We start from the raw sequence: 25,311 nt of genomic DNA, 5'->3' as shown, positions 1-25,311 counted from the left end.
GGGGAGAGAAGGAGGGGGAGGGAGGGAAGACGGGGGAGAGGAGGGGGAGGGAGGAAAGAGGGGAGAGAGAAGGAGGGGGAGGGAGGGAGGGAGGGGGAGGGAAGAAGGGGAGGGAGGGAAGGGGGAGAGAATGAGGGGGAGGGAGGGAAGAGGGGGGAGAGAAGGAAGGGGAGGGAGGGAAGGAGGGGGAGGAGAGAAGACCATACCCTGGCCCCAGGCCCCCCACGGCACACACCCCTTCTAAAACACCCAGCCCCCAGCGCACCACCTGCCCCAGGTACCTACGGAGGCCTCCCCAGTGCTCTCCTCGGCCGCTGCCATGCGGGCCACCTTGGAGATGACAGGGGCCACGTTGGTGGGGCCATAGAGCTGGACCCTGGGCAGGCAGTTCCGATAGGCCTCCACCACGCCCTGGATCCCTACAGGGGAAGGAGGGTGAGTCCGGCCCGGTCCACGCCGCACCCCCCCCCCCCCAGGCCTGCCTCGTGCCCTTTACCTTCACACTCATCGTCCTCAGGGTTGAAGTTGATGGCAAAGTCATGGGACACCTGGGTGGGCACAGAGGGACTGTCAGCTGGGTGACCCCTCAGGACCCCCACACCCCCGCCTACGGGGGGCGGTAGGTTTGCAGCCCCCGGGACCAGCATGTGGAAAGAGCCTGGCGGAGGGAGTACCCCGGGTCAGAGGGCAGACAGGAGGCCCCAGGCTTTGAGTTGCATTAACCAAGAAGTCCCTCCCACCACGTTTTCGGGCTTAAGCCAGGTGAACTGCTATTTGCGGCTGAAGATTCCAGACTCATTCCCCTTCTCCTGACAGAGACACGGAGTTTGTGTTCAGTTCTCCAGAGGTCACTAGTGCTGGGTGACCAAGGTCAGCCTCTCTGGCCGCAAGCGCAGGGTCTCCGCAGTCTGCCCACTGTCACTTAGGAGCCGGTTCCCAGCAATGAGAGGCAGAGGCAGCAGGTGACCCAGGACAGCCTGTGCTGGGGAGAAGCAGCAGGGCCCTGGGGGCCCCCCGGCAGAGGCAAGGGGGTGGGGACCCGGTCCCCAGGCTCCCCTACCTCATACTTGGGAGGGATCCGTGCTCCAAACCCCAGAGCAGAAAATCTCTTGTCACTGGAAAAGAAGCAGCGGTCTCACACGGGGCCCCTGACTTCCCTGAGGGCGGGGCGGGGGTGCTTCGGGGAGACATTCACCAGAACCAGGACAGCCAGGCTCTGATCCACCCCTGGGTGACCAGGCCCAGGCTGACACTTTCCCGAGGGGCTGGCTCTGCTCCGAGCCGCGTGGGGGAAACTGAGGCACTGAGCAGTGAAGACACCCAGGCAGGGGTGGAGCCGTCTCCTCAGTCTCTGTCTTTGCTCTGGGAGCAGCAGGTACCTCCTGGGGAGGCAACCAGACCCTGGGAAGCGTTGGCCTCCTGACTTGGGACCTCCGCTGTCTGCCACCCACCCCGACAGCTTTCTGTTTGTCCATGGCCTCAGTTTACTGGTCTGTAAAGTGGGACACAGATCCCGTGTGTGTGTGTGTGTGTGTGTGTGTGTGTGTGTGTGCGTGCACGCAGGGTGAAAGCCATGTGACTGAGGCCCAGCCCCATGTCAACACATGCCGGTTTTGACCCGAGCTTCACCTCAGAGATCAGCCACGCAGGACATCGGGTCTGGCCTGTGGAGCGAGCCCCACCCACCATGGCCCACGCACTGCCAGCCTCAGGCAGGTTCCTCTGGTCAGTGTAGAGTCATGATGACCCTCTGGGCCCAAGTCTGCGCTGGAGTCCAGGGAGGCAGGGAGGCGAGGGGCAAATGGGGGGTAGAGGCCGCACCCATCATCGTCCTGGGCACAGGGTGATGGGGGGGCAGGGACCACACCTGCCATAGTCCTGGGGACAGGGACAGTGGGGGCAGGGCCACACCTGTCACCGTCCTAGGTCCAGGGCAGTGGGGCCAGGGCCACACCTGTTATCATCCTGGGGACAAAGCCAGTGGGGGGGACAGGGACCACACCTGTCATCGTCCTGGGAACAGGGCAGTAAGGGCAGGGCTTCACCTGTCATCGTCCTGGGGACAGGGCTAGTGGAAGGGCAGGGACCGCACCTGTCATAATCCTGGGGACAGGACAGTGGGTGTGGGGCCACACCTGTCATCACCCTGGGGACAGGGCAGTAGGGGCAGGGCCGCACCTGTCATAGTCCTGGGGACAAGGCCAGTGGCGGGGGGGGGACAGGGACCGCACCTGTCATAGTCCTGGCAGATCTCTCCCACGGCCACCAGGGCCTGCAGATACTCGTTGGGCTGGAAAGGGTTGATATAGTGCAGAGAGCAGCTGTTCCGCGGGTCACCGTTGGAGGCTGTGAAATCGATGGCCACCTGCAGAGACCCGGGCTCATGAGCCGGGGGCCCCTCTCCCACCTGGGCGGGACTAGGCACCCAGAGCCCCCATTTGACAGGCAGAGGGAAGGAGGCGTGGGGAGCTGCTTGGTGAGGGGTGCAAACTAGAGCAGTTCCCGGGGTCCGTCTGAGGAGACTCCTGAGGTGACAGTCCCAGGGCCGGGCTCTGTGCTGGGGCAAAGGGCACCCTGGGGAGAGTGGGCACTGGCTCTGAGCAGCAAGCCCGGACCCTGCCAACCCCGTCTACGCAGATCCCCAGGTGGAAAGAAGCACCACTCGGGTGATACCGGCCCACGGCCCAGGGCGTGGTCACATTGAGCCCCGAGCACCTGCAGCCAAGTGCCCTGGGCGCGGGGTGGGCTGCTGGCAAGGGACCCGTGCCATGACCAGGCGCATCTCTTCTCTGCTGCCTCTCTGCCTGGGCAGGGACTGCGAGTTCAAGCCCCGGGCTGGGGTCCCCACGCGGCCCCGCCGGGACGCTTCCCTCAGGCCAATCTGGCTGCCACTGGGTGGCAAGACCCGGACCCGTGCAGCCACGAGCGAGCGGTGAGGCGACACAGAGGCACGGACGCCGGGCCCTCCCGCCCCACTGACACCCACAGCTCCGGACCAGAGCCACCGCTGTTGGGTCTCGTGGCTTCTGGCGCTGTCCCCGGCCGCCACAGGTGCCACTGCATTCTTGCCACACACGTCTTGCTGTCACTGCTCTCGTGGAGGGTGACCCCGGGCAGCTCCTGAGACCCAACTGCCCACTTCATCTGCACGGGAAGGGCCCCGAGCCCGGGCAGGGGCCTCGCTGTACCCACTTCTGCACATCCGCCCCGGGCCCCGGGCCAGGCTCCGAGTTACATCCAGGGTGGGCAGGGCGCCCGGGCTCTGCTGGTGTGGAGGGGCCCGTGCACTCACGGTGAAGTGAATCTGACAGCCGCCCATGATGTAGTCCAGGAAAGAGTGAACCCTGTAGGACTTCCAGGCAGGGAGGTCGGCAGGGCCCGCCCAGGACGCCCCACACCCTGAAACTGAGGCCGGAGCCCCGGGCACCTGCCCTTCTCCCCCAGCTCTCTGCCTGGGGCAGCCCCCCACCCCATTCCCCTCCTCTGTCTCCCCCTCCTGTCCATCCCTCCCACCTCCCTCCCGCACGTACTGGGGACCATCAGACCCCTGGCGTCCATCTGACAACGGGGAGATTTGCAGGGAGGGGTGCGCCTGTGCCCCGTTGCCTCTCTGTCGAGTTTAGGCGGGAGCCAGCCCCCTCCCCACTGTGGGTGAGTGGGGCGTCTGCGGGCAGGGGCCGCAGCTCACCTTCAGGTCTGCCAGGATGACGACCCCAGAGTTCTTGTAATTACGCTTCCTCTGCCTGTACTTGGCATTCACGCAGTCCCACTGGGCCTGGGGCACAGGGAGAGACGGAGACCCCCACCCCAGAGCGCCAGTGCCCAAACCCCGCTCCAAGGGGGCAGGGAGGCCTCAAAACCCCAGCCCCGGACAGCATTTTCCACCTGTAACACAGTGACTGTCGTCCCTACTCTGGCCACCCGGCAGGCGTGGTCCTCGATCTCGGGGGTTTGCTGACAATAGCAATTTCTGGGGCCAACTCAGCTCAGGCTGGTGCCCTACCTGCTTCTTGAGGCTCCTGCCAGAGAACCCTTAGCAGATGGGGCAGGGCCCCACTTTCACCCTGTTTCCACCCTGTTTGGGGGGGGCGGACAGGGAGGGGCCCCAGCTCACCTGGTCCTCCCCAAAGGCTTTCTGCATTTCCTCAAAGGTGGTGGAGAATTCCCCGATGAAGTCGTGCTTTCCGCGGGAGTCGTGATCCCAGACGAGGCACTGGGGAGCCGAGGCCCCTCAGGCCACCGGCCCCTCCGGGCCCCCCACCTGGACGTCTCCATTCCCCTGCAGCCAGGCCAGCCCCCTGCCACCCCCCACCTGCCACCCCCCCTGCCACCCCCACCTTCAGAGGCCGCGTCTCCTCACAGCTGCAGAGGTTGTTCAGCGACACCTTGAAAGGCTCCCACACGGGGCTGAGGTTGTCCTTCACCACCTGTGGGCCGGGGGTGGGGGGGCCGGCTCAGGTTCCAGGCAGGACTGGGGGCCCAGGGCCCCTGTAGTTCTGAACCCGGTCCTTCAGGAACCATCTTCGTAACTTGTGCCACGTTCCTGGACCCTCTGGACCCCCAGCTTTTTCTTTAAATAGCCTCTTTTTTTACTCAAATTAATTTATCTCACAAGCAAATGTTCTTGGGGTGCCTGGTGGCTTAGTTTGTTGAGCGCCTGACTCTTGGTTTTGGCTCAGGTCACGGTCTTGACACGGAGCCCTTGTCGGACTCGATGCTGACAGCTCAGAGCCTGCTTGGGATTCTCTCTCCCTCCCTCTGCCTCTCCCCTGCTTGCACGTGCACACGCGCTCTCTCTCTCAAAATAAATATGCTTAAAAAAAAAAAGGAAGTGCTCTCTCACTGCTGTAACTAAAATGCCATCTCACCTGTAGGCAGGGACAACAAAACACAATTGTGAATTCTAGTGGCAGACGGCCTGGCCTGCTGGCTCCCTGATGCAAGGAGCTGGGTGCTGGGGGTGAAGGCCCCCGCAGCCGTCGGGGTGCTGGGAGGACCCGGGGTCGGGGGGAGACAGGCTGGCTTCTGCCCCTCTCTTCTCATTCCGTCCCCAAAGTTCTGCAGGGGATGTCAAGGTGCAGGGCAGGGAGCCCTCACCTCGGTCCGGTACACCAGCTGCTCACTCCCATCGTCATTGACCCGGTATAGCTCCAGGAAGGGGTCTGACTTGCTGAAGAGGTCCTGGAGGAGGGGCAGAGGCTGCGCTTGGTCCTGGAGGGGGGACAGAGGCTGCACCCCTGGAGCCTCTATCTCCTTAGCTAGGAAATGAGGGCATGACCCTTCCCAAGAGCCTCTCAGAATGATCCAACGCCTTGTCCTCCCCTCTAGAGCCTTCGCTGGCCCCCCAGCAGCTTTGTTGTAACTCCCGGGCCCGGGCCCAGCCTCCCTCCAGCCACGTGTGCACACCCCCAGCTGGCACCCCCACCGCCCCTGCTCCTCCCCCCCAGGGGACGGCCTCTACCAGCTGAGACCCTGCTCTGGGCCCCCACCCTGTGTGAGCACCCGACGGAGCCAAGCTCACGGCCAGTTCTTCCACTGTCCGGATGGTGACGGCCCTGAGCACGTGTCCCCGTCACTAAACAGGGGCCACGAGTGCCCCTGCCTCAGGAGGCACGAGCACTTACAGATGTGGCAGGAAGGGGCTCAGGGCACAGGAACAATGGTGACAGGGGTGGCCGGCGTGCTCCTCACTCGGCAGCCCTGCGTCTGTGGCGTCTAGAGACGAAGGCTCCGACGCAGGAGGGCAAAGCTGGGGGGGGGGGGGGCGGGTCTCGTGGCATCGGCAGTACGTGCCCTGGGCCCACGCGGGCAGCCTCCACTCACCTTGTCGTCCAGCTTCCTGGCCCGGAAGGAAAGCTCCACGTAGCCATTGTTCCCGGAGATGTCCTCAGCTGTCACCTGGGAGGAAAGCCAGGGCTCCGAGCTCCACAGGCCCCCAGGCGGCCCGGGGCCTCGCCAGCTGCCTTCGGGGCAGGCCTCTGAGAGCCACGAGGAGAAAGGGGTGGGGTCTGCGGGGTGGAGGGGCTGGGCGGGAAGGCGGGCGGCCTCACCGTGATGGTGGACTTGCCGGCATTCCTGCCGAACTTGAGCAGCAGGGCACGGGTCACCTTCTTCTGGGCCACAATCTGGAAGTCAGAACAGCCAGGGAGGGGTCAGCTCCGGTCCCCCCCGCGCATGCCGACCCGGCCCTCAGTCTCCCGGGGCAGCCCAGCTCCTCCAAATCAACACCCCAGGGCCCCACGCCCTCCCTTGAGTCGCTCGGCCACCTGACATCCCTCTGTGTGGCCACCGCCCCTCACTGGGGACCTGGCCCTCCTGTCAGGAGGGGAGACAGGCTCTGTGAGGAGGCACCGCCTGGGGCCACAGCCCCACATGCTGGGTCAGGAACGCCCACCCAGCCCCAGCTCCCCAGCAGCTCAGGGAGGCTGTGTGGGGTGTCCCTGGTCCCTGCCCCAAGGGCAGTGGGGGGCTTCAAACAGCCCCCCGGCCAGCAGGGGGCCGAGGGTGTTCCTGGGCGCCACACTGGACTCCCGGCTGTGGAGGTGGCAAAGGGTCGGGAGCAAGAGTGTGACCTGGCTCTCCACCACCCTGTGCGGCCTCCCCGTGGGCTCCCCCCTGCCCCTGCCCACCTGGGCCACCCCCTCCCCTTCACCTGGCCCTCATTTGGCTACAAGCCCCTAACTGGGGCCGAGAGTTGACACAGGGCAGCTGTATGCAGCCAGGGCACCTGCTCACCAGAGGGCAGCACTGAGGCAGTATGCGCTCTGGTCTGTAGAAGAGCTCAAGGATGACAGCCCGCACCCCCCCCCCCCCGCCGCCCCCGCGCCCCCACCCCGCCCCACGGCTGCCAAAGTGCCCATGACTTCGTAGGGGACTCCACTCGTTGCTGGCCAACGCAGAAACATGCGCTATCGCCATGGTGACAGCACCCCCGACGTTCATCAATGCTCACCTGGCCCCACCTGTGGCCAGCTCCTGGAGCGGGGGCGACCGTGCAAAGTGAGCTAAGTCCAGACAGCACACGGCGTATTCCCAGCCACCCGCCCCTCGGCTCCTGCCTACCTAGTGGCTTCCGAGCACACGGGAACATTGCCTGCGTGCCGGAAGGTCAAAACGGGCTAAGGGTGGGAAAGCTCTCCGCAAGATGTGAAGGGAGGGAGGCCGTGTGGCCCCAGGTTCTCCCACTTACGGGCTGCACTGCTACGGGCTCTCCGATCAGGAGAAGTGGGAAAGCTGCTGTGTGAACCAGTGTATGGTCAATAAGCCCTTTCTTCTTGGTCCCTTCCAATACCCACTGAGGTGCCTGATGCTTGGAGGTTCAGACAGGGGTCAGGGGCTTGCTCAAGGTCATGCAGCTGGGGTTCAGGGCCACTGTCCATACCCTTGACCACTGACTGCAGCTGCCCTGAGGGCCATGCCGGCCTCGATGGGCCTTTTCACTGTCTACAGTTTACAAGTCGATCTCGACACGTGTGTGCTCACACATGTTTCTCTGTGTCCGTGCATGCATCCATACACGCGTCCGTGCACTCGTGCCCGTGTGTACATGCAGTCCATGCATACGTGTCAAATCCCGCTCTGCTGCTGTGCAGTGATCCGTGCTGTCATCTATAAAATGGGATGACAGGGGGCCCACCCCAGATCAGCTCCGACGCAGACGGCCATGGGGATGAGTCATGCAGACATCACGTTGGGTGCAAGAAACCGGGCACAAATGAGAACACACTGTGTGATTCATGAACAGGAAGTTCTAGAACAGGCAAAACTAGCAGGGGCGTGCTGGAGAGGAGGGGTCTGTAGGGTGATGTGAGCTGGTGATGGGCAGGAAGACAGGTGCCTAAACTCATCAACATCAACCCTTAAGGTCTCCGCGTTCTCCTGGATGGAAATCATGCCTCCGTAAAAAGGAAGCATCTCCCATCACAGGCTGAGAGCGAAGCGTGTGGCCTGCAGCCCGGTGCCCAGGCTGTCTCAGTGGTGGCTGGCAAGCACTCTTGCTATGCGGCTAACGGAACAGCTAGTGGACGGGACATCATCTGAGGACTGCAAACTGTCCCTCTGGTGACAGCAGCCCCCAGCGGGCTGGCCGGCCGGCTGCAGGGCGGAGCGGGGACACGTTGACGTCACGGGGTGGAAGTGATCTCGTGCCACGGCAGCGAAGAAAGCAGCGCAGAACAGTAATAGTGTACGTAATTTGTGTTAAAATATATACGTATATACACACAGAGAAGAAATACCCCCTCACGTTCTCACGCGAGAGTGTGAACTCGTGGACAGGCGAGGGTGCGCGTCCCATGGCTTGCCTTTCACACTTCCTGAATTTTGTTTTTTTTCAACTTTTTTTTTAATTTATTTTTGGGACAGAGAGAGAGACAGAGCATGAACGGGGGAGGGGCAGAGAGAGAGGGAAACACAGAATCGGAGGCAGGCTCCGGGCTCCGAGCCATCAGCCCAGAGCCCGACGCGGGGCTCGAACTCACGGACTGCGAGATCGTGACCTGGCTGAAGTCGGACGCTTAACCGACTGCGCCACCCAGGCGCCCCTACACTTCCTGAATTTTGAATTATATGCCTGTGTTACCCAGCTCAAAACCACGCGTTTTTAAAGCTAATAAGGAATTTTTAAGGGAAGTCACCGTGGAGACGGGCAGAGCAGGATACTTGTCCGGGAGGGAGGGACCTCTGCGGAGCCTGGGGCTCCGCTGTCCCCCACCCTCCCCCACGCCCCGCCCCCAGCCCTCAGCATTAGCCCAGCTGCACTTTCCACGCGCCGGGATCTCTCTTGCCCTCCTCCCTCCCGAGGGGACGGAGCCCACCTGCCCCAAGGTGCACTCCATGCCCCCAAGGAAGTCATCGTCCTGATAGCCGAGGTCGCTGGGTCCCCGGGTGTCATAGACCTCAAAGCGCAGCTTCTGCACCTCTTCAAAGTAGTAGTCGAGCGTGAAGACCTTGGAGAACACAGGGTGCAGGCTGCTCTGGACAACTTCCGTTCTGTCCACCTGCAAGCAGCCAATAGGAGTAGGTCGCCCCCCGCCCGCCTCTCCCTAGCGCCCTGTGCCTGGCACTGGCCCGCAGCCTCTGCTCCCCTGCCCTCGTGCTCCTGAAGGACTCACTTCCAGGCCGTACCCTGGGAAGTCCCCCTCCCCCAGCAACCTGCACTCTAATCCTCAGGACTCCAAACCCCACATGGCTTCCGGCCACCCCTGGGTGGGGGGGCACCTCCCTCCCTGAAATAAAGACCCCCACCCCTGACCAGCCACAGGCTGCAGTCTCTGCATTTTCTCATGTCATGCCCACCACAGCCTGCTCCACCCCCGGCACAGATGGGGAAACTGAGGCTCGGAGAGGGGAAGGGTCCCGTGCAAAAGCAGTCCGATCAGGAACAGAGTTGGATCAGAATCCTGGGCTGGACAAACCCAAAATGGAGATCTCTCCCCAGCTGGGCAGGCAGGGAGACTGGGGTGGGGGGCAGAGACTCCCCCTGGGTGCCATATCTCTCCTACATCTTGGGCCCCTCTCTGTCCCCAAAGCACAGCCCAGCCTGGGGAGGGTCCCTCCAGTGTCCACAAACTCCCACGCTCGCAGATGGAGGGCCTTTGTGGGCCATCCTTCCTCAGGGACATCCGCACCCAGTAGTGCCAAGGCCAAGAAACAAAGACTAACGGGAGGCTAGGGCACAGACACCCCTCGTCACAGATCCTCCCCAGTGTCCCCCCCCCCCCCACAAAGACACTGGGCTGGGGCAGGCCCTTTGCCTCCAAGGTCGAAGACGGGCAGGGTTTTGCGGCCCCAGGAGGCTGGTGGTCCAGAGACCACAAGAGACCAGGTCACGGCATCGGGGGAGCAAAAAGCAGGTCCCCAGAAGCTGGCGCCTGGAGCCTCCAGCACTGTGTCCTCACAGGTGGGGGCCCCGCGGGTCTGCCTCCACCACGTCCTGTCCGCTTCCCCACCCAGGTCCTCCCCAGGGGGCGCGCTAGAGCACAGGGAGGCTTCAACCCCCAACCTCTCCAGCCCACAACCCGCCTTTCTTGGCCTTTCAAGATGATGTACACACAGGAGTGGTGACTGAGACAGTGCTTTGCACAACGCACAGGGCCCTGAGCTGTTGCCACGACCTGCACATGGGGAGGGCTGGGCTGGGGGTGACTAGGGGCGGCAGGCTGGACAGGCACCCCAGTGACCCCCAGGACCAGAAGGTATCACAGGAAGAACTGGGTCTGTGGGGAGCACAAACCAGACCCCAGCTGTCCCAGCCCAGCCACGTGCACTGCGCTGGGTCACCTGGGGCTCGGCACTCATGCTGGAGTCCGCAGGACCCTACAGGAAAGCAGGCGACTGGCTGCCCTCCAGGTGGGCCAGAGATCAATCTCTGGCTCCCTAATGCCCCAGCCTCGGGCAGCAGCTCCCCCTAACCCAGCAGCCCTGCCCGACCCTCGGTGCTCCCTGGTCTGCGGTCTGGGTGCCTCTGCCTGATGGGTGAGGACCTGGCAGACAAGTGTCCCTCCTGCGTGCCCCGCAGGCCGGGGGGACCCACGAGCCCAGGCCCACCCTGCGTCACCACTCGGGCCACGCCACTCACTTCTGCAGCCCCCAGGCCCTTCTGTGCCCCTTAGGAAAGCTCCCTGCCAGCACCCTCAAGCCTGGGTGCCTCACTCTTGTCCCCAAGCCCCCCAAACGGGATACCTGCTCGCAACCCGCACTGGGGTGCTCCCTCTCCCTACCTGGGGGTCCTCTCAGTCGCCTCCGGTCCAGCGCCCCCCAAGTGCCGGACACCCCCTCTCTAGACCCGGTCCCCTGCCCACCGCCTCCGGTCTCCGCGTCCGCAGCTCCAGGCCCCCAGTCGCCGCTGGGCTCGGCCCGGCCGGCGCCCCTACCTGCACCCACTGATTCTGGGACCGCAGCAGCAGCAGCACGCTGGGGTCGGACTTGGTGAGCGGGTCGCGGTCCAGCAGGTGGCGGCAGCTAAGCCGCAGCTCCACCCTGGAGGCGCGGGGCGCGGGCACCGCTCCGGGGGCCGCCGCCGCCGGGCGCTCGGAGCCCGCGCTCATCTCGGGGACCCGGCGCTCGGGGACCCGGCCGGGCGCACCGAGGGGCCGCCGCGTCGGGAATGATGGCCGGGCCAGGCGTGGCCGCGCTTCCCTGCACGCCCGCACACGTGGCTCCGGCGGCCGCCACCGCGCGGGGACGGCGGGAGGGGGGCTGGGGAAGGGGGACAGAGGAGGGGGCGGCGCAAGGGACGAAGCCTGGCGGGGGGCCGGGCCGGCAGAGGATGGGGAGCCGTGGAGGGGCGGGGCGCGGGCGAGGAGGGGTCTGCGGGAGGCCAGACCCCGCCCTCAGTCCCGCAGCAGGGGTTGCCAGGGGTTCACCGGGTTCAAATTCTCGGGGTGGGGTGGGGGGAACCCGGCGGAGAGGTTTGGGGTCAGGCCAGGCAGCGCCCTTCCAGACCGCGCAGGCCCTCTGGGGCGGGGGCACTCGGCTGCCCCAGGGCCGGGCAGGAGGGGTCCAGCGCTCCCGGCCTTCCTCCCCAGGAGCCCATGTGGAGGCCCCGCGGCATCTGGTGATGAATCACTGCCATCAGCAAGCGTTTCCCGGGCACACACTGTGTGCCAGGCACCCCCTGGGCTGGGGCTGGAAATGAAAGAACAGGTCCCCACCTTCGTGGGACCTGTGGTCCAAGAGGGGAGCCCCTGCTGCCCTGGGGGTGTCGGGGCTGAGGGTCAGAATCTGACCAGGACAGTGCCTGGCGCCCTGCCATTTATCCCCTGCAGTCGGTTGCTGGGTGCCATGGGAGGGGGACCCCCCCTCCTCCCCGCCCTGCTCTGGACCACCCGCAGCAGAAGGCCTGCAGAAGAGGAGGTGTTAACAGAGGCAGAAACCACGTGCCAACCCATTCTCTTTGCCAATTTTTGCCTAAAAAGAGGGCACAGATCTGGCCCAAAGCCATAGTGGGAGGGGGACAAGGAGAGGCTTTAAGGTGGACTGACAGGATGGGGTGGGGGTGGGGGGAGCGGAGACCCATGTCTGGCGGGCCTGGCTCTATGCCCTCAGGCTGATCAGGGCTCAGCCTTGGCCTCCTGGGCTGCAGAAAAAGATTCTGAGGCCAGAGGGCCTGCCAACGGCAAGACAGGGTCAGGCAGGAGAGGTCTTCCCGGCCCCTGTGCCTGGACGGCATCCTGGCACAGAGATGACGGGACTGAACCCCAGGCACACCTGGAAGCCAAACGCCATGTGCCGGTTGGCAAAAAAAGGGAAATCCTTGCAGCTGGGGTTAGTGAGTTGGTCTCCGGCACAAGGGCCTACTTCCTGGGCACCTGGGGAAAAAAGAGGCAAAGGGCAGTGAGACGCAGAGAGGGATTTGAGGCCCGTCAGTGCCCCGTTCTGCCCCATCCAGCCTCCCCGTCACTCCTTCTCGGGAGCCGGCACAGGGCCAGACAGCTTTGGGATCCAGCTGTCAAGGGCTAGCCACTCTCCACTGTGAGTAGCCTGGCCCCCCCCGGGCCTTCTGGCCCCTGCATCTTTCCCAGACCAGCTTCTCGGAGCCGAGGGGAGTCGTGTTGGGCCCACCAGCCACACATGTGGGCTTTTGGTGGTGGCTCTTGGGCTCACAGGCCCCAGGCCTCCCAGAGCCAGCTCCTCCGCGACGCGGCCCCACGTGCACGCTGGGCAAAGTCTCCTGGCCTCTCTGAACGTCCGTGGGACTAAGGGCCCGGGCTCAGGTGGGCAACCCAGCACCACGCTGCCTGGCCCGGCCTCTCCTGCGAGGGCCCAGGGGCCTCCCTGCCCGGCTCCTCGGTCTGCCAGGACCCGGGGGACCTTCCCCTGAGGACCGGCTCCCCCAAGCTCAACTTCCACGCTTGACCTCTGCAGCCGACGGGTGGCGGCCGTCCCGTGTGGATGGCCGTGGACCCGCCACCCTGCTGCACACCTCCGCGCTCACTGCAGCGGTGTGGAAGTCAGCCCCATTCCACAGGTGAGGGCGGGGGGCACTGAAAGTTCGGCAACCCGCCCTGGGACACCTGACTCGCCAGTGGGGGTGCAGGGCATCGGTCCTGACCGCGGTTCGGTTCTTCACCATCACACACACATCACACAGCACCACAGTAACAGGTGACGCTTCCATCGAGGGGAGAGAGGAAAGACCATCAGACTTGGGGAGTTGGAGCGTCTGAGGTCGAGAGATTTTAACGGACCGCCTGGCGTCTCCGGCCACAGCCTCACAGGACGTGGCTGTCTCCACGGGGTGACCCTGCGCCTCGGCTCCAGATGGCAGTAATGGAAAGAAGCCACAGAAGAGAAAGCAGGTTTCCCGCAACCCTGGTCCGTGAGGCCTGGGCCAGTGTGGCCTTCCTGAGTTCCCAGGACACGCGGTGGTGGTGGGGCTCCCTCCTCACCCACCAGCCCACAAGAACCCTGGGGACAAGGGAGGGCCGGGAAGGCAGGGGCAGGGGGAGGGCCGGCAGCCAGACATGGGAGAGGAGACCCCCGTTCGTATGTGTTGTTGTGATGGTTGTACAGGAAATAAGAGTACACGTTCCACGTCGAAAACTTAGAGAGTGTGGAGAAGCACGTAGAAACAAGAATTCTAGCGCCCAGACATAAACACCATTGTGATGTTTGCCCTTCCAGCCTTTTCCCCATGCAAGTCTGTATTACTTTTCAAAAGTTGCCTCCAGCGTCTGAGCCCTTACCACATGGCTCATCAGACTGTCAGCGTGAGGGACCAGCCTGCCATGTCACGGTTGAGTCCCTGGGCCCAGGACTGTGCCCAGCACGTACTACGTGCTCAGTACGTTTGTTGAATGAGGTCTTGGCACAAACTATTTCTGTTTGTAACTTGTTTCTTCTTTTATTAACGGTTTATGGCCTTCTTCCATGCCATGGACTGAATATTTATGCCCCTCCCCCGAATTCATGTGTTGAAATCCTGAGCCCCAATGTGATGGTATTAGGAGGTGGGACCTTTGGCGGGGGGCCCGGGTGGCTCAGTAGGTTAAGCGTCCAACTCTTGGTTTCGGCTCAGGTCACTATCTTGTGGTTTTGTGACTTCAAGCCCCGCAACCCAGAGCCTGGGGCCTGCTGGAGGTTCTTTCCCTCTCTCTGCCCCGCCCCTGCTCACGCGGTCTCTTTCTCAAAATAAATAAACTTAAAAAAATTTAAAAAAAAAAAAAGGAGGTGGGAACTTTGGGAGGCCCTTGGGTCCGTAAGGGTGGAGCCTTATGAGTGGGGTTAGGTGAGAAAGGGACCCTCAGAGCCCCCTCGCCCTTCTGCCAACGTGAGGACAGACGAAGAAGGGGAGTCCCTCACCAGATACTGAGGCTCCCGGCACCTTGATCCTGGACTTTCAGCCTCCAGGACTGTGAAATCGATGTCTGTTGTTTAGAATTGCCCAGTCTGTGGTATTTTGGTTTCAGCAGCCCAAACAGACCGGCATTCTACCTCAATAAAAGTAGGCTACCGCAGGTTACCAGGGACCCAGTCTGGTAGCCGCCTGTTCTGTAAATAAGGTTTCACTGGAGCACGGCCTCGCCTGTCCGCTCACATTTTGGCTGGGGTTGAGTTTGCTCCAGAGCAGAGCTGAGGAGCTGTGGCCCAGAGAGCCTGACACGCTTAACTACCTCTCCCTTGAGGACAATGTTTGCCAAGCCCTGGTCTGCCTCCCTACTCCTGCTGCCTCACCCTGGCACCCGCTAACCCAGCTCCCGCCCAGCCAGGGGCTCGGGAGGGGTCACTGAGGGATCAGCCGATCAAACCAACCGTCCCTGAGGTATTAAACTAACTCCCATTTGGTTCTTTTTAAGTTTATTTATTTATTATTTTGAGAGAGAGAGAGCGAGTGAGCAGGGGAAGGGCAGAGAGAGGGAGACAGAGAATCCCAAGCAGGATCTGCTCTGTCAGCACAGAGCCCGACACGGGGCTCCAACTCCTGAACCTGGAGATGATGACCTGAGCTGAAACCGACCGAGCTCCCCAGGCAGGCACCCCCATTTGGTTCTTTTGATGCTTCCAAAGAATCCTTGCTTTGGACGACTGGCATTTCAGGCCACTGTGCTCTCCACCAGCCGACTCCAGCAGGCTTCCCCGAGCTCCTGGCCCTTGTCCCACAGCATTGAACTCGAGCAAGTTCCAGAACCACTCATGCCTCCAGGATCACCTGGAAAGTGGGACAAGAGCAGAGTCACCTCCAGGCTGTGTATGAGAGGCGTGCTAGCTCAGGGCAAGTCCTTGCATGTATGCGCACGTGCCCCTCCCCGCCCCTCCCCCCCGCCCCCCCCCCCCCCCCCCCCCCCCCCCCGCCCCCGGCTCAGGTCCTGCTCCTCATTAGACGGAGGACACGGGCCACCGCAGGCCACCGCCCCACAAGCCAAGAGGTTGTTTGGGAACGCTTGTTGACTGTAGAAATTATAGGCAGGGGTGGGGTGGGGGGAACAACAGGATTTCCAGAAAGGGAACAGGCTACATATGGCTGTCTGGGTTCTTCCTTTTATAAGCTGGTTGCAAACGTACTCTCTTCCTTTGTTTCTTTCCTCCTGAGAAATGCCATTTTATCTCAGAACATCTGCAACCTGTCTCGATTGGATTGTTTTCCTACAAGATGTGGCACTTGTCTTACTTTAGAAATCAGACAGTCGCACCCAGAGGGCCCACCCGGCTGGGACAACACGCAATCCGTGGTCCTAGCTGGGCTTCAGACCCTCAGCCATGTTGCCATGACAGCATCGGAGAGCCGGGACTGAGGCGGGGCTGATGGGACTTTCCTCCCTCACCCCACACGCGTGTGCACACCCCGTACACACGTACACCACACACAGACACAACACACGTGGATCACACGGGCACACGATGGGCCAGGCACAGGTACATGTCAAATGCACACGTGCGTTCACTGACCATGTGCACACACGCATCAAATGCGTGCAGACATGCACGTGACATGGACACACAGACGTGCCTGAGCGCAAACACATTCAGACACAAGGAGCCCTGACAGGACCCTTCTCCTCCAAGGACACTGTGTCCCTTATCTTGGTGACTTCCCACATTCAGTCCCTGGCTGCCATCCCCTCCTGCCCCAAGCCCCTGCCAGGCAGGTGGTATCGCCTGTTTTGTCAATGAGAAGACCATGGCTCAGAGTGGATGATGCCTTGCCTGAGGTCACACAGCAGGGGCAGAGCTGGGATTCTAACTGGACCCCGCAACGCCACTCAGAACCTAGTACCTCGCCTTCCTTGGCCCATCCTGGCCTCCCAGTGTGTCTCAGGGGCTTTGCTGTTCCCTCACCCCCTGGGAGGTCACAACCGACTGCGAGGGTATAGAGCGCCTGCCAAGGCCAGGGCCACAGGCCAGAGGTGATCCAGAACCAGCTGTCCCTTCCTTGGGTTCCCCTGACCTAGGAGGCCTCCCATGCTCGGGGCTTGCCTCGGGGACCCCAGCGGCCTGCTTCCCCAGGGCTAGTTATCCGAGGGGGAGGGAGGTGGTTGACACAGGAGCCACAAGGAGCCACGGTAACCTTGTCTCAGCCTGGTGCCCTCCACTTGCGCTCTGTTCAAGTAGTAGCAAGCTGCTGGGTCCAGCTACACACTTCAGGGACGGTATCAGACCAGGACGTGGACGTCAGCTGGCGGGGACCACAGGACCAGGGCCGGAACAGGCAGACCACAGGACACAGCTGCCCATAGGGTCCCCGGGGCGGGGGGTGGGGGGGTGACGGTGGTGTGGGTCAGGGCGGCAGGCAGGTGCAGCGTCCACGGGGTTGGCATCTCCGACTGACGGACGTCCTGGTTTTCTTCTCACCTGACTCATCCGGGGCTTTTGATGATATTCTCGGTAAGAGCCGCCTGGGTGGTGCTTTGACACTGCCTCCATCCCCAGACCTTTCATCAGTGACCCAGTTTTGCCTCCTCCTCCCCAGAAAGCATCCCCCTTTCTGGGGAAGTTTCCAGAAGGGCAGGAGCTATGCCGCTTTCTGTCCCCCAGCACTCTGGAATCAGGGTCCCTCTGCAGCTGTAGAAACTGAGTCTTGAAAACGAGGGGCCCCAGCTAAGGCTCTGCAGGGGAGAGTGGGGAGCCAGGGCTCACACACACCTTTCCCACAGCCCCATATGGCCTTCTGGCAGCGATCAGGTGCCTGTCACCAAGACCCCTCTCATGTGCCCCGGACCTTAGCGCTCTGGAGGAGCAGCCGTGAGAAGGTGGATGTCCCGGGTGGGGGGGGTGGGGTGGCACTCGGACCCCCTCCGGGAAGGGTAGGTCTGGAGAAGACTCTGCAAGGCCAGCCTTCCCTTCCTGCTGACGGCCCTTCTGTAGGCCCCGGGCCACCTGTCCCCCTGCAGCCTGGCACCAGGTGGCCGGTCTTCCTCTCTGGAGCCAAGGCAGCTGCCCCACCCTGTGCTTCCACTTTCTGTTCCGGTTTACCTGTGAAGAGGGGTCTTGTGGCTCACTCACGGTGGCAGCCCCAGGGCCTGGCCTGCAGGGGGCGCTCAACACGTGCTGTGCACTTCCTGCTCCGCCCCAGGACCACGTGAAGACACACTGAAGGAGGGGTGGGGGCGAGGAGCCGCAGGCACCTGATGGCAGAGGGCTCTGACCTCCCGCCACTGACCCGTGACAGACGTGTGCCCAGAACACTGCAGGAAGCGGACAGAGCGGGCCTGCCAGAGCCTGTGTCTGGGGATCCTTCAGAATGAAAACCCCACAAAGACAAGGCAGATATAGTCCCTGCAGCCGGGCGACGCCTGGCACACAGTAGGTGCCGAATAAATACCTGAGTGAATGAATGCCTGTTCCCCCTTCATCTCCGTGTCCTTCAATAATTTCCTCCACCTTACTTTCCACCGTCCCCGGCCCCTCCAACGATCTGCTGCCCAGTGCCTACCCCATCATCGGGCTCTGCTTACATCCTGCAGCCTGATTCCCTCCCCTAACGCGGTGCCCCGTCTGTGGTCGGCACTCGGTGCATGTCGAGTGAAAGCCTCCTGGATGGTCAGTGCCAGGCAGGCCCAGAGCCAGACCCGGGTCCGCGTGCTCAGTATGTCTGGTCTAGTTCCAAGCAACTGGAAACAGGTTCCAGCTGAGGGAGCCAAACACTGGGGAAGCCCTGGGATTGGTGGGGGGGCACCCCAAGACCACGGAGAGGACGGTGAGGTTGCATCACCAAGGATGTGCCCTGGCCGGGGACAGGGGACCAGTCTGCGAAGTGTGGAGCCTGGTCATGTGACCAGGAAGCGGGCCAGGAAGCAGGGCAGAGAGTAGGTGCCTTCAGCTCCTACAAAAGAGGCGGGTTCTGCTTCTCACGGGACTCAAAGAAGCTCCCAACGTGAGTTCTAATGCTGAAAAGCCAAAAAAAAGAATAAGCCGTGTCTACTACAGAGGCCAGACTGTGGTATTCCTACCACAGCACACTGTCTCCTAAAAGACAGCGCTCCATCCCCCCTCCAGACCACAGTCAACATACAAGGCTCAGGGAGCCTGGCTGGCTCAGTTGGTAGAGCACCCAAGACTTGATCACAAGGTCGTAAGAGCCCCACGTTGAGTGCAGCAATGACTTAAAAAAAAAAAAAAAAAAGATATAAGCAAGACTCGAAAGGAAAAGAATAAACTAGAAGAAAAATCGTCAACATATGACAGAAGGCAGATTTCCTTAATATGCAAAGAGCTGCTACAACTCAAGAAAAAGACATCACAATAGAAAAATGGACAAAGAATGTAACAGAGGAACCACACACACACACACACAAAGATAATTTGCCAGCAAATATGAGAAGAGGCTCAGCCTCACAAATAATAAAGAAATGCAAGTTAACAGCAGCATTCCAGGGCTCCTCACCTATAGAGGCCTGCTTAAATAAAACCCCTTCAGGGGTCCTCTACAGGCACAGGAGTGAAGGGAGAGACGTGGGTGAGCTGGAATGATACGGAGCAGCGCACACAGTGTGACTCCATTTGCTGTCAAAAAAAAATATTTAAGTGATCTTTGCACCCAGTGTGGGGCTTGAACCCACAAACCTCGAGGTCAAGGGTGGCACGCTCTTCCAGCTGTGCCAGCTGGGCACCCCCGCCATTTGCTCTTATGAAAACAAAAGGGCCAGCTGTCTATACCAGAAAATAACTTCACGGAAACCACTCTGGGTAGATGCAGAAGCTGTTCTAGGTGCTTGGAGGGTGGGGGTGATTCAGGGGACCCTTCACTTCCGTTTATTCTCTTCTCTTTTCTGGATTTTTTTTTTTTTTTTTTAACAAAGAGCATATTTTCTGTAACTTAGAAAAGAAAAAAAAGCGAACATCCAGAAACAATAAAAGAAAACATGATGAATATAAGTACCTGTAAATAAAAAGTAATGTGTGAGACACAAAAAAAGTAGAGAAAAGAACCCGGAGCCCTTTGCACGTGCACTTAGCTCCTTCAACTCTCTGGCTTGAACTAAGTGGCAAAAAGCCTAAATAACCTAAAACAACTGTAGTTTTTCCCCTAAATTACAACAGTTTCAAGCAAGTGGAAATTAGTGTTAATCTTAATTCTTCCTTAAAAAAATACTAATATTGAAAAAAATAATACTAAAATAAAATAAAAACACCACAATTGTAGATATTTTAACAAAGCAACTACAGGATAGGGTGCCTGGGTGTCAGTTAAGCGTCTGACCTCAGCTCAGGTCATGACCTCACAGCTCGTGACTTTGAGTCCCGCCTCAGGCTCGCTGCTGTCAGCGCAGAGCCCTCTTAGGACCCTCTGTTCCCCTCTCTCTCTCTGCCCCTCCCCTGCTCATGCACGCTCTTTGTCTCTCATAAATAAGTAAAAAACAAAAAACAAGAAACAAAAACTGCTTAAAAAATAAAGAAAACAAGTAATACTTTGAGAAAAAAACCTTTGCAACTTCTTTTTTTTTTATTTAAAAAAAAAATTTTTTTTTCAACGTTTTTAATTTATTTTTTGGGACAGAGAGAGACAGAGCATGAACGGGGGAGGGGCAGAGAGAGAGGGAGACACAGAATCGGAAACAGGCTCCAGGCTCCGAGCCATCAGCCCAGAGCCCGACGCGGGGCTCGAACTCACGGACCGCGAGATGGTGACCTGGCTGAAGTCGGACGCTTAACCGACTGCGCCACCCAGGCGCCCCACCTTTGCAACTTCTATCAGAACAATGCTTATCCGAAAACTGGCAAAGAGGTACACGTGTGACACGGGCCATCTGGTGGGTGGCAGGAGCCCAGGCACCCCTGTGGGCCGCCATGGCCATAGCTAGTGACACCCGTGAACCCACTTTGGGAATCTGACCTCAAAACGCACTTGCACCCCACACACGACCGGCCTGACGAGCCGAACTCCGCGTCAGACCCCCGCTCGGGTGTCCCGGAGCGCACCAGCTGGTGGAACGTTACCCGGGTGTAGAAAGGGGTGAAGGAATCTGCCCCGTACAGGGTTAGTTTCCTACGCTGCGCATCAGATGACCACACACAGTGGCTAAAACCACACACGGGGGAGGGCACAGCACAGCCGGTTCTCTGCTCTGGGGCACCTCGTCAGAGGCCGTGCTTGCCGGAAAGATTCAGTTGCGCACCAGAGAGAGGACGGAGGCCCCGTTTTCTTGTTGCTCTGTGGCCTCACGCCGCTGCCGCCCCACCAGACACACAGCCGAGTGAGGAGCCATCTGTCCCGGGCAGTTCCGCACACACTCCAGGCGAAACCCTCCAGGAGCCGGAATGCCAGGGGACAGCCAGTTGACAGAGGACCCCGTCACCCTGGCCGTGGCGAGGGCTGCCTTGGAGCCGACGGACACACAGGGACCAGTCGCGGGGGAAGTCCTCCCAGCCTCCTTGCAGTGCCTACCACGCGCATGAGCTCACTCTCACCCGGTCGTTCCCCAGCTCCCGGGTCATAGGCATCAGGGTTCCACCACCAGTCCAGCAGAACTTGGGCTTTCCGGGGGTGCCTGGGTGGCTCAGTTGGTTGAGCGGCCGACTTCGGCTCAGGTCATGATCTCGCAGTCCGTGAGTTCGAGCCCCGCATCGGGCTTTGTGCTGACAGCTCAGAGGCTGGAGCCTGTTTCAGATTGTGTCTCCCTCTCTCTGACCCTCCCCCATTCATGCTCTGTCTCTGTCTTAAAAATAAATAAACGTTAAAAAAAAAAAAAAATTAAAAAAACTTAGGCTTTCCAGGCTGGTTGGCACCGCCTGCCCTCCAGGCTCCCAGCTCCACCTCGCAGGGATCCTTCCTCAGCCTCGGGAAAGGCTGGGCCGGGGCCCCCTGCTCCCCAGACAGGGCCACAGCTCAGAGTGGACACCAGCTGGGCTGTCCAATCCATAATCACTTCTGGTACCAGACTCACCCAAGTCCTGGGTGATGTAAAAATCTACGACCCCACCAAGAGCATTCCAGACTGCAGAGGAAAGAAGTCCTCACAACTGCAGGTCAGGGAGTTTAGCGCATCAAGTAGGGGGGAGAACCAGCTGGGCCCGGCACCTTCAGAAGCCCGTTTGGTGGGGTTCAGGAGCCCCAAGTCCTAGGATCCGGCTTACTTCCCGCCTGGCTTTACCAGACGGCTCGGGCAGCTTACCTGCAGAGGTGGGGCCGGTCCCGCTCACCAAAAGTTCGTGGCACTGCGCTAAGTGACCCTTGGAAGCTGCTTAGTTCAGGTGACCCAGAACTGTGACAGAACCAGAGGGCTGCTGCAGAGAACCCAGTGAACAGGGTCCTAGCGTGCGGGTCCCCTACCCCAGCTTCTCAGGTGTCCAGCCTGTCCCAGGGGCTCCTGAGGGCAGGAAAGGCCCTTCATTCTGGTATCACAATGCCAAAAGGGGGACAGGGTATGTCCAGAGGTGACTGAAGGCCACGCAAAGGTCTCTTCCCCTTACTCCAAAGGTTGGATCACAGGTGCTGGGGTGGTGGAGGCCACGGCCGTGCACTTTCCTGGAGGCCTGGGGTCCAGCCCAAGCACAGAGCCACCTGCGGTCAGGTAGCTTAATCCCACTCCTTACTGGGTTCTCTGCACAAATGCTGTGGAAACCGTGCCACCAGGATATCCCCTCTTCACAGGATGGTCCAGGACACAGCTTGGCCTCAAATTCCCACCCGTCAGCTGACCCTTCCTGGCACAGGATCTCCAAGTGCAGGAGCATGGAGGTCAGCCCCTTACAAACTTACTTCAGGTGTGGAGTAAAGTGCCTTCCAAATCATCTGTTGGATGAAAACCTATCTGGAATCTGGTTCCAAACACACTCAGGTGGCAGCACAGGTGCCGGGCACAGAAACACACACCTCTCATGGCTTGTGGCCGCCTATACCCACAGGGCTGGAGCATTGAAGCAAAACTTGCTGAGTGCCAGTCCCCAGAGTGGGCCCCGCTGGGACGAGGGACCAGCTCAGGGCTGGACCTCAGTACCCACCCGTAGAGAAACCAAGCTCTGGTTTCAAAGAACTGGGGCATCATGCTGTCACAAAGGGTCCAGGGACAGTGCCGCCTGCCCATGAGGGCATGCTTGGCTGCCACACAGGCTCAGTAGCCCGAATGTGTGTTCAGGATGGACAAAGGCCAGCTTTCTGCACCAAAGCTTGGATGCCTTGCAAATGTGGGTGAAGGGGCTGCTACTGGGCACAGGAGAAGTGCAGACAGGCCCAGGAAGGGTCTGACCCCTGAAACACTCAAGTAACTGGCAAATACTCATTAACAATGAAGCCAATAAACTGTTATAACACCTCTGCAAAAAAAAGTACCAAAGTTTAAGAGTTTGAGCCTGTGTCAGGCCCCACACTGAGAGCGCAGAGCCTGCTTGGGATCTGCTCTCTGAAACTAAAAAAAGCAGTTCGGTCTTTGGACTGCCCCGCAAAGATGCTGTCACCCCCTGCCAGGTCTCCTCAGCAAGGGCACACATCCCCACGTCCTTGCCCCACCCCTCACGGGAGACCGCCATCACACGGAGACCGCAAATATCTCAAGATGCCATCGGCGCTTTATTTTTTCTTTTCCACATCCTGTTCTGCAGCTTCTTTGGCCCTTTTGGCCCGGATGCCAAACAGCCGGGCATGGGCACGGGCCATGCGAAGACTGGCAAACGCCTTGAAGTTCTTCTCCTCCTCGGTAATGACTCTGGCTTTCTCTTTCTTGTAGACCTGGAACGGAGCACAGGAGTCAAAACCCTTGCATGCAGTGAGGCCGGAGACAAAACCCAGCATATGATGACAGCAGAGACCGTGGAGGTGCACGCCGTCTGCCCATCGACTGCTGAAAGGCCACGCTGACACCAAGACAGACTTTAATGCCCCCGCCAAACACACAGCAGAGGCAGAAGCGACCCCCTGAACTGTGCGAACAACCGTTGGGGGACGATGTGCTGAGACAGACATTGTGTCACCGTCAACAACAGAGAACATGGACCGAGGGAGGCCCGGGCCCACCTCCCTGGCAGAGAAAGTCAAGGGCCCAGTCACGTCCTGGATCACCAAACGTGCAATTACCTGTGGCCTGGCCTTTCAGATAGCAAAGAGAGGGACAAAAAAAACAAAAAAACAAACAAAAAAAAAAAAAAACAAAAAAAAAAACCCCAAAGGAGGTGCAACAAATGAGTCCCCAAAGATGAAGACAAGGCCCTCCCTCAAGGAGCCCATCTGTTAAGAGTGAAGGGTGTTGCTCCCAAAGTCCGCAAAGAAGAAAAAGGTTTCTTCTTCACAAACCCATAAATCTTGACACAGGCCCTGGCTGCCACCCTTCAACCCAATCTCCGCCCCGAAAACTCACTGCTTCACCCCCAAAGCCCACTTACATTCCGTATGGGCATGACCGGTCCTGTCAGCTGCGTGGCCAGCTTGAGTTCCTCGGCCTGTTGGTTAAGGACAAGAGTCACCCGGGCTCACTTCAAGTGCCCAAAGGCTGCAAGCTTCTAACCCTGGACAACAGCCCCGCTTGCTGGGCGACCCCACCTACGGGTGCACACACATAGGCCTGGGTGACAAGTCACCGAACCCCCGTTCCGTGGAGCAGAGACTCGGAGACGCCGGGGGAGCGTTTGTACGTGAGCCAACTTACAAAGCAAACAAGATGAACCCCTAAACCCCCGGCCTCCAGCCAACAGCTCTGACCGCGACCCAGATGGGAAAGCCGGGCTCCGGGCGCTCTGCACAACTAGGGAAACGCCAGGAACTCTGCCCTTCTCCACCCACACGCGTCCCTGTATCCGCGGGGACGCAGAGATTACCCTGACCCGGCGGGGAGGGCGCACTCACCGAGCTGTCCCCCTTCTTGGGGGCCGCCGGCCTCCGCGGGAACAGGAGCAGCTTGGAGCGGTACTCCTTCAGCCGCTGCACGTTGGCCTGCAGGGACTCCGTGGACTTGTTCCGCCGTCTCGGATCCACGGAGATCCCGATGGTCCGCGCCACCTTCTTGTGGATGCCAGCCACCTGCCCCCAGACAGACACGGATGCAGGACCCCCACCCCGGGGCCTCCGCTCGCCGCGCCCCCACCCGGGTGCCCGGCCGTCAGATGGAAAAGGGTTCAAATGCGCTCTCATCAAGGAGGTGCAGCGATTCCGGAGAATGTCATCATGGACCGGGGGCCGCCAAGCAGAACCTCCCGCGCCTCCCGGAGCACTCACCCGCAGCTCCTCCAGGCTGAAGCCCCTACCGGCTCGCACTTTGGTGTGATACCGCACCGTGGGGCACCTGACGATGGGCCGGATGGGTCCGGACGCGGGGCGCGGGGCGATGCGGCGTGCCTTGGCTTGCCGGGCCTTGCGTCTGGGCGGACAGAGGCGGCCGGCTGTCAGCTGACCCCCGGCCCGGCCCCGACGCACGCTCCCGACGGCCGCGCGCTCACCGGGCCAAGGGGTTCAAGCGCACCTGACCGTGGGCTCCCCGCGGCCCCACCCGGCAGCGGCGGCTCACCTGCGGATCTTCCGCGCCGGCTGGTTGAACCACGTGGCCACGCGCCGCTGCCAGTCCTTGTGGAAGTGGGGCTTCAGGATCATGCCATTCCGGCTGGGCGCCATGGCTGCTGCCTACGGGCCTGGGGAGCCGCGGGAGAGGGGAGCGAGTCAGGCCCCGGGCTCCGGCAGGACGCGGCGGCCCGCCCGGCCCCAGAACCCGAGCCACGGCCCTCTCCCGTCTGCGGCAAGGGCCCGAGGCCCCTCTGCGGCCGCGCCCGACGCGGCCCTACACCGATGGCGGCGGATGCCACCCGATGCGGCCAAAGGCGCCGGAATCGAGCACACTCACCTCCTCCGGAGGAGAACGGCCAGCGGAAAAGAACTGCTGCCACAAAGCACCCTGGGATGGTGTTGGGCTCGGCCAATCAAAAGCGCCGAAGCGTTCCGGCCAGTCAGAG

At 60.8% G+C, this 25,311-nt stretch overlaps 2 protein-coding genes and 1 non-coding gene across 3 annotated transcripts in view; all 3 read right to left on the bottom strand.

Moving 5' to 3' along the window:
• Nucleotides 1–11,048, bottom strand: part of CPNE7 (copine 7) — a 15,422-nt gene extending 4,374 nt beyond the window's left edge. Inside the window, exons 1-13 of the mRNA XM_049622480.1 lie at nt 10,875–11,048; nt 8,817–8,999; nt 6,051–6,125; nt 5,824–5,898; nt 5,098–5,181; nt 4,338–4,427; nt 4,115–4,213; nt 3,689–3,775; nt 3,293–3,352; nt 2,232–2,365; nt 1,061–1,115; nt 497–548; nt 286–419 (exon numbers count right to left, since the gene is read on the bottom strand). Coding sequence (XP_049478437.1) covers nt 286–419; nt 497–548; nt 1,061–1,115; nt 2,232–2,365; nt 3,293–3,352; nt 3,689–3,775; nt 4,115–4,213; nt 4,338–4,427; nt 5,098–5,181; nt 5,824–5,898; nt 6,051–6,125; nt 8,817–8,999; nt 10,875–11,048 — 1,302 coding nt within the window. The remainder of the gene's footprint in view (nt 1–285; nt 420–496; nt 549–1,060; nt 1,116–2,231; nt 2,366–3,292; nt 3,353–3,688; nt 3,776–4,114; nt 4,214–4,337; nt 4,428–5,097; nt 5,182–5,823; nt 5,899–6,050; nt 6,126–8,816; nt 9,000–10,874) is intronic.
• An 11,874-nt stretch (nt 11,049–22,922) lies between these two features.
• On the bottom strand, nt 22,923–25,287 carry RPL13 (ribosomal protein L13). The gene is made up of 6 exons (XM_049622686.1): nt 25,203–25,287; nt 24,873–24,993; nt 24,584–24,725; nt 24,215–24,388; nt 23,755–23,811; nt 22,923–23,104 (listed from the first exon to the last, which is right to left on the bottom strand). Exons 2-6 carry the CDS (start codon nt 24,974–24,976, stop codon nt 22,946–22,948), a joined length of 636 nt encoding a protein of 211 aa, XP_049478643.1. The 5' UTR covers nt 24,977–24,993; nt 25,203–25,287; the 3' UTR covers nt 22,923–22,945.
• On the bottom strand, nt 24,456–24,533 carry LOC125916679 (small nucleolar RNA MBII-202). The gene has a single exon (XR_007456005.1). It is a non-coding gene; the product is annotated as a small nucleolar RNA MBII-202 (small nucleolar RNA).
• Nucleotides 25,288–25,311: the final 24 nt, after the last annotated feature.

Source organism: Panthera uncia, assembly GCF_023721935.1.
Source record: "Panthera uncia isolate 11264 chromosome E2 unlocalized genomic scaffold, Puncia_PCG_1.0 HiC_scaffold_20, whole genome shotgun sequence".
NCBI classification, from domain to species: domain Eukaryota; kingdom Metazoa; phylum Chordata; class Mammalia; order Carnivora; family Felidae; genus Panthera; species Panthera uncia.
The sequence above is the reverse complement of the archived record's forward strand: the minus strand, read 5'-3'. Positions and strand labels throughout refer to the sequence as shown.

What these genes read in the sequence shown, in the direction of transcription:
- RPL13 (XM_049622686.1), bottom strand. Translation starts at nt 24,976, where the DNA reads ATGGCGCCCAGCCGGAATGGCATGATCCTGAAGCCCCACTTCCACAAG. An exon ending in CCAAGAAGGGGGACAGCTCG is followed by an intron (nt 23,812 to 24,214) that starts GTGAGTGCGCCC and finishes CTTAACCAACAG; the next exon opens with GCCGAGGAACTCAAGCTGGC. An exon ending in CGGTCATGCCCATACGGAAT is followed by an intron (nt 23,105 to 23,754) that starts GTAAGTGGGCTT and finishes GCTCCGTTCCAG; the next exon opens with GTCTACAAGAAAGAGAAAGC.